This window comes from Oryctolagus cuniculus, chromosome 14 (genome assembly GCF_051225735.1).
Source record: "Oryctolagus cuniculus isolate XC-2025 breed Fujian yellow rabbit chromosome 14, ASM5122573v1, whole genome shotgun sequence".
In the NCBI taxonomy this organism is placed as follows: Eukaryota; Metazoa; Chordata; class Mammalia; order Lagomorpha; family Leporidae; genus Oryctolagus; species Oryctolagus cuniculus.
The window spans coordinates 68,972,554-68,980,742 of NC_142880.1; the positions used below are offsets into that span (position 1 = coordinate 68,972,554).

Sequence of the window (8,189 nt, forward strand, 5' to 3'; positions counted from 1 at the left end):
AAAAAAAGTTTTTATACCAAAATAAAAAAAAGAAAATATGTGTAATCTTTAAAGAGAAAAACATTAGGGAGAAATAATAGAATCTAATCTAACTATAATCTCATCATTAACCTGACCTTTTCTCTAATGGATATAGGATTCTGGGCACAAATTAAAAATTAAAATTAATAAAGGTAAAAAATACATTTAAAAGTACTCCTGTCTTTCAGAAGTCTCTGTGCTAAGAAGTGGTGCTTACTGTGTTCAAAGTTGGAGATATAAACTTAGAGTAAGATAGGAATAAGAAGTTTTGGGGTTTTATTGCATAGTAGGGAGACTATGGATAATGATAATATACTATATATTTCACTAAACAAACCCCAAAAAACCTATAAGAAAGGATTTGGAATGTTTCATCAAAATAAATGTTAAGTGAGGAGATGGATATGTTTACCCTGATTGGACATTACACAGTGTATACATGTACAGAAGCATCATAAGATACCCCATAAATATGTATGTATCAGCTACAAAAGCAGGGTCAGTTAGAAACAAGACAGAGTTAGGCAGGGCAATGTTCCTGTGCCTGAGAGGTCCTAACAAGATCTGTTAAACACACCCTTGTGTTTAATCTCTGCTTCATTCTAGGTCATTGTTATGAAGAGGTCTTTGGGAGTTGGCTATGCTGCAGTGGACAATCCAATCTTCTACAAACCCAACACGGCCATGCTTCTAGGAGATGCCAAGAAGACATGTGATGCATTGCAGGCAAAAGTTAGAGAATCCTATCAGAAGTAAATGTTTAAAGATTAAGTAATCATCGGAAAAAGCCGCCTCTTGAGTTGTGGGAACATGAAAATAAAGAATCAGCATACATGGCTGAGATACATCTATAGCAAAGCTCTTCAAGAAGGGGAATACTGAAGAAAACAAAGCCAGTAGAGAGATTTCTCAAGAGCAGGGATCCCTTATTAAAAAAAAGATTAAAAATCCCAAAGGTCTATCTGTGCATAGATTTTGTGTTGTGAATCAAAAGTGTTTTATAACAGTGGAAAGAACGGCTTCATTTTAGATGTAATCCCATTGGATTTTTAAATTCCTATTCAGTAATCAGAAATGTTTTAAGAAATTGAAGGTTTAAGATTTCAGAATTGTATTACACTTGGGTCTGAAAAATCTGACACAATGTAAATATTGCAGGCACCTCCATTTATGTTTTTTGACAAATGTGACTAATTCAAAACTTTTATCAACTCCTGAGCTGTCCACTTGTAATTTAATTATAGTTTGAACTGACTATATCAAATCAGTTTCAATTTTTTCAAACTGTACTTCAGATTCTAGATTCAACGATATATTTTCTCACTTGGATTTTAGTACATTAAAAGACTAGATCATCTTTCAGAGATGCTGGAAAAACCATTTGCGCTGTGTTTCATTAGAACACGAATGAAACTTATAACTTGAAATTAATACTAGTTGTATTTTTGAAAGCCCCATTTCCAATTGGAGATCTTTTTATGTCAATCAATTTATAATATGTAGTAATGTATTAAGTGCACTTGAGTGGAATTCAACTATTTGACAAATAAAATGAATTCATCATATTTTCAAGTGATATAGCAATTGTCTCTGGTGAAAAAGGCTAACCTCACACAGTTATGCCTGTTATTAACATCAGGGGAAGACTCTCTATTATGAAACAAGTGAAGTTAATTCATTTTAACTGCTTTTAGAAAGGATTTTAAAAAAATAAAACTGTGTTTTGAGGTCTTATGTAATTTATGACATTTGAAAGAAATAGTGGTACTTTTTTTTAGCCACCTCTTTATTTATCCAAGCACTACAAAAGATCATTTTTTTTGTAGTACAGATCTAGATTTTCCTTGTGACTGCTGTTGTGCCAAAAGCTCTAAATATAGGTGAATGTGTAATGAAGACACAGAATATCTCCATTTCTGCTTGATCAATTTGGTACTAAGCTTCTCAAAAACAGTTATTAACTCATAAAAAACCTATATACTAGAAAACGAAATACCCAGCACTAAATTTTTTATTGTAATGTTCTCATCTTCTGAGTTTACAATGCACAATCCCTGTTCGTTTGCTGTTCAATTTCCATTTTATTGTGATTGGGATTAAGATTGTGTGTGTGTGTGTGTGTGTGCGCTTGTGTGTGTGTGTGTTTTAAAGCAAGAGAGACTCCTTTTTAATTTTTAACTGATAAATTCAGCTTGTTCATAGGTCTTAGGACTGAATCTTATCATGAAAATTCTATTAAAGTAACAGTGTCTTTATTAATATTCTTACCCTTTCCTTAAAGTAGTTGTGAGTGCATCTGGAAAGTAGTAACTTAGATTTAATTTTTAAAGGTTTATTTGAAAGTCAGAGTTACACACAGAGAGAAGGAGAGGCAGAGGCAGAGAGAGACAGAGAGAGGGAGAGGTGTCTTCCATCTGTTGTTCACTCCCCAGATAGCCGCAACAGCTGGAGCTGTGCCAATCTGAAGCCAGGAGCCTGGAGCTTTCCGGGTCTCCCATGTGGGTGCAGGGATCTTAGAACATGGGCCATCTTCTGCTGCTTTCCCAGGCAATAGCCCCGAACTGGACAGGCAGTGGAGCAGCTGGGACTTGAACTGGTACCCAAATGGGATGCCGGCACTGCAGGCGACAGCTTCACTTACTGTGCCACAGCACTAGCCCCATAGATTTTTTTTAAAAGATAGTCCCCACATTCAATTTAAGCTACAAATGATCATGCTTGAAATTTTTGAATTTATTTTTATCATTAATAGAAAACTTTTCTTTTTAAATTTTTAGTATAATTTTATTCTTTGATATCTACCAATTAATTATGTTAACTACCTTGAAATTCATGCTCTAGTTGGGTTTAGTTTTGTTTATTGGCTAGGATACTTAAAAATTTTTTTGATATGTGATTTCTTGTTTTAGAAGAAAAGGTATATTTATTTATGTGAAAGATAGAGTTACAGAGAGATAGAGGAAGAGACAGAGATAAAGAGAGATCTTCCATCTGCTGGTTTACTTCCCAAATGGCTGCAATGGCTGGGGCCTGGCCAGGCCAAAGCCAGGGGTCAGGAGCGTCATCCAGGTCCCCCACATGGATGCAGGGGTCCAAGTACTTGGGCCATCTTCTGCTGCTTTCCTAGGTGCATTAGCAGGGAGCTAGATCAGAAGTGGAGCAACCAGGACTTGAATTAGTGCCCATATGGGATGCCGACGTAGCAGGCAGCGGCTTAACTCACTGTTCCACATCTCTGGCACCAGATATATAATTTTCTAAATTAGCACTCCAAAATTATTGATTATGGCAAGGCCTAAAAGCAACAAAAATGTTTTTTATGCATGCTATTTTATTATTCCTCCTCTTCTGTTAAGTCATATAAGTGGTAGATGTAACATTACTTTTATATTATTTGCTATATCTTTGCTATTTAACTATAATTTTGAAAAATCCATCGTACCTTACATACTGTTACAAAAAATAAATTATCCTTGGATAGTAAAACTTAGATATTTATTTGTCTTTTAGGCCTTATTAACTGTCCTTTATTTTTTCTTGTTTGTCTTAAATTGTTTAAATTATTTACCTAAATGAAAGTGTACATAGGAATTGTAGAAGTTTTGCCATTATATTTCTTTGTATCCATCTATATCAGTTTACTTTCTGATACAAAAAATCTCGTTATCATTCCCTATCTTTTTTTTCTCCTAGGGATTAGAATAGGAGGACAACACAATAAGGAGGATTGATCTCTTTGTGCAGTAGACTTTCAGCCTTTACTGAGCCAGGGAATATCAGTTAAGTATTTGGTAATGAATCTGGAAAATGGGCCTTGGCCTTTTTGAGTCTACCTGAGTGATGACTCTAAATCTTAGATTTTGATGTATTCTTTTAGCCAACACAAATATGGAATATATTATGTATCAGTCTACTTTAGGGTTTAGTTCAATTTATATGATCCCAAAGCTTTATTATGTATAATTAATACCTCATAACTCCTATGATCACTTAACTTAGAGACAAATTTTCTAGTCCCCTAAAGCATAAGTATTGTGAATTAAAGTATTGTAGTGCTGGAAAGTTAGATAGCTCTTTTGTATAGCTGGGGAGGATAGTTCAGATATCTAATACATTACTCTTGCCAAGTGTTGAGAGCCTTTGCTAACACATATTATTGGGTCAGAATGGTTAAAAAAAAATACCAAAACCAAAACCTTTCACACCAGTGGCTTCAACTTGCACAATCCAGCTGCTCTTTAGCGTCTCAAAGGAAAGAAAAATTAATTAATAAGGAGGAGAAAAAAAATTTCTAAGGGGAGCTTTTAAAGTGTTGGTTTGGTAAAGCACCAGAAATGGTTCTGTATGAATTTCAAAGCACTCAAGATTCCTGTTCTTAAACTCTTATCTCTTAGAAGTTACATTTTGGGCTAAGGGATTGAACTTTTTTCTTCACTATTTAAGTGATTTAGACATTTGACATGCTGCCTAATGTAATTTATGAGTGGAAATGTTTTGAATGTTGGCTACAAAGTGATATACATGACCTGATAGTAATTAGAGCTACCAATATTTGAAACTCTTACATATAATGAATAAGATTATAGTAGAAAAATACATTATGGTAGATAATTTACTTGGGAGAACAGTGGAAAATCATATTGGGTAGGGGGAGAAAGCTCATTTTGTGATTATGGAGAACTTTAAAAGATTCCTAAGTAGTAGGGAGGTATTATTATCTCTGTCTTATTGATTGTCAAAACATCTGCCTCATTTTATGTGAAATATTTGCACTTCATGTCTTTCCAAAAATTACTACCTTCAACTCTCTTTACAGTTCTTGCCAAAGGTGTATTTCTGCAGAATACTCATACTAGTGGGAAGATAAAAACAAAGACATGAGGATATTGGAACAGAGACCATAGAAACGATCGTGTTTGCCAAGGTGACTGTAAATTCCAAGGGAGAAATGTACAAGGCAGTAAGCATAGAAGTCAATTGGTACGGACTTTGAGAATTGAGGAGAGCATGTGGATAGATAGAAGATGAAATTCACTTACATAATGACAAGAATAAATGTTAGCAACTTCTTAGAGGAAAAAATTCTTGCTGTTTTTATGTGGCATTATAAAAGTTGCTACTTACACAGTCAGACACTTCCATTTATTCTCTCTTTAAGCAGCTACTGCTTTCTTCACTTCAAACCTAAAGCCTACCTCCTGAGACTTTGGAGCAGCTCCTCCGCTTTTCTGGGCTTTGCTTTCCAGTATCATACCTGCTGGGCCTTGTCATTTGCCTTAAACCTCTAAGCCAAGGATGGGGAATGTGTGGCCCATAAAATCATTTGATCTGGCCTTGCCAAGGCAATCACAGCAGGACTCAAAATTCAAGAAATGTATAGCATGCTGATTTTTAAGTTGATAGTTTTGTGTGATCTGCAAGATGTTATAAATATCCAAATGGCCCCTGTCTTAAGCTTTCTTTCTTTTTTTTTTTTTAAAGATTTATTTATTTGAAAGTCAGAGTTACACGGAGAGGCAAAGAGAGAAAGAGTGAGAGAGGTCTTCCATCTGATGGTTTACTCCCCAATTGGCCGCAACGGCCGGAGCTGTGCCGATCCAAAGCCAGGAGCCAGGAGCCTCCCCCAGGTCTCCCACGCGGGTGCAGGGGCCTAAGGACCTGGGCCATCTTCCACTACCTAAGCTTTCTTATTCACAGTCAGCCAGCCAAAATCTTTGTGCTGTGGATTTTCATCACTTATGAGCAGCAAACTCAGATGTTGCCAGGATGACTATATTTTTCTATAACTGAATTTGACAAGCTTCTCTTTTCCTTAATGTTGGAAATTTTATTTTAATTCGTGATATTTTCCTCTCCCTCTTTTACAACTGGGAAGACACCTTTAGTCTGAGGCAAAGTGGGTTGGGGAGCAATCCAGTGCCAACGTGTCACAGTGTGGGTGGAGTGTGCCTCGTCCTTGGCCTTCATCTGTCCAAGCTGGCGTTCCTGAACCATATATTATCCTATCTAGTCTTGATTATTGATATCTTTGGATTTGGTGTCCTCTAATTCTTGTTTGGTCTAAATGAAGGAAGAGAAATTACGGTATGTTTAAATCAATATGAAATGGAAAGGAAGAAATATACAAGGATATTATAATTGCAACATTCTGGATAATTTCTGTTACTTCCGTTTATATTTGGGGTGAAGCTTTTAAAAGGCTTTGAATGAGAACGGAATATTAGTGCTATTTCCACTAACAAGCAAAACAATGGGTACTTTCTTTAAATCACTAGGAAGGGAATTGACCCAAACACTTCAAGCATATTTTAAGGAAGAGCCATTTAATTCATCTCCTGAGATTAGCTGAAATTGCTTCAGAAATCTGTACTTGCAGAAATTTAGTGAGGCAATGAGTTGTTTTGGGGAAGGCCTCCCTCCCCACCATCCTATGAGAAATAAAAAGTGCTCTATCCTTGAATGTCTGTTAGTTTATCAGCAATACTTTGGTATTAAATCTGTAGCCAAAAATTGAAAAGAACCAGTAATTCAAAGTTGGAGAACATCTCAAACAAAGAAAGGTCAAAACACAGCTTTTTTTGATAACTGTTCTCTTTTTTAGAACATAAGTTAGCATTTCTACTGCATCTAATATTTTTGTACTGATGTATTAGTCATGAAATCTTTTAAAAAAATGGTGACTCCTGAGTATGTTATTAATTGTAATTTTCACTGGAGAACTTGGAGCACAAAACGTAACCTTCCCACAGTTAACATATGGCAGATGGAAAAGCAAAACTCTTATCTTCTGCCACTTACCCATATTTTTACCCCTTAAATTACAAGTGCATGGTCATTTCAGTAAATGTCATGGTTCCCATTTAATCCACAATTTCTTTTCTTCATTGGAATATCTTTTCCCTGTAGAGCAAAAGGAAGGTGAGAAAAGTAGAACAATAAAGATAAAGATGTTTGAAGTTGCCATGATTCATTATTTTCCTGTCACCACTGTTGCATGAAGCTAGAACAGATCTCAGGGAGAACATGGGAGAATACATAAAGGAGGTTCTTGATGTAGCTGGGCCTCTGGCGTGAGAGCAGCTTGCCAAGGTGGAACACAGGTAGAAAAGAATGGTAGAAGCGCTGCGGAGCTTGGAGACCTCTCGTTTTCCATTAGGCAGGGAGGGAAAGCCCCTACAAAAGAAAAGCGACCAGAGGAACATTTGTGAGATGGCGTGAAATCCAAACTAAGAGTTCTCTTAGATTCAGAATGGAGGTAGGGAATGTCAAAGGGGAAAAGAACCAGCGAGACTCTTGGCCTGAGATTTTGGGAAAGGATGTGAAGTAAACTGCAAATTTAAACTAGAAGAAGCCCTAAAAGAAGCTAATGATAACAGGACATGATGAGGTGTTGGAAGAAATTGTACTTGAAGTGCTTCGAAGTTCACTCTTTCTGCTATTGACTTGGTTTGATTTCCCATCTACAAAATACATGATAAAGTGGCAGTGGCAATCCTGCAATTTTTTTGATGTGTGTATCTTGTGCTGCACCTGGTAACAAATATATGGGACATGACCCTGCTTTCAAGAAGCTTGCTTTGTATAATGGGGTGCATGTAAGGATGATCAAATTATAATCTATGGCAAAGATTAAATTATTCACAAATTATGGAGGTAGCTCATAGAAGGGAATGATTGCTGTTGCCTGGTGGAGTCTAAGGAGGGGATTCTGGGGCATTTTTGCAGAGAAATATTGTGGAAGCTGAAGAGATGGTTAGGTAGATAAGGAAGGAAGGAACAGACAGTTTTAAATGGAAGAGAAAATTCACCAAATGAAGAATTTTTTTAAAAAAAGTTCCTCACATATGTAACATAATTAGATTATAATTTTATAGTTTTTGTTTTACATTAAATTCTTGTGTTAGAGGATTGTATCATTTTTCAAGGTCTCATGAGAAGGATGAGTGGGACCATGACTCTGAGAATACTCACTATTCTTTTTAATTGACTTTTAGTAAGTTATGAGTATTTGCCAATTTTGATATTGACCAATTTCTCTCTCTTTGTATTGTTCTCAGGCAAAAATAAAATAAAAAGCATTCTCAGTTTTTTTTTTTTTTTTTCCAAAATCTGTTTCTTACCGCCTCTCTGTCAGAGCATGAGTGAAGGAAGAACACTCTGTTCTTTGC

General features: G+C 35.9%; 1 protein-coding gene across 8 annotated transcripts in view; it reads left to right on the forward strand.

The window, feature by feature from the left end:
• Positions 1-1,586, forward strand: part of NNT (nicotinamide nucleotide transhydrogenase) — a 107,447-nt gene extending 105,861 nt beyond the window's left edge. For all 8 annotated transcript variants that reach the window (XM_008262180.5, XM_008262181.5, XM_008262179.5 and 5 more), the window contains exon 22: positions 628-1,586. In XM_008262180.5, coding sequence (XP_008260402.1) covers positions 628-777 — 150 coding nt within the window. In that variant the 3' untranslated portion in view covers positions 778-1,586. The remainder of the gene's footprint in view (positions 1-627) is intronic.
• Positions 1,587-8,189: the final 6,603 nt, after the last annotated feature.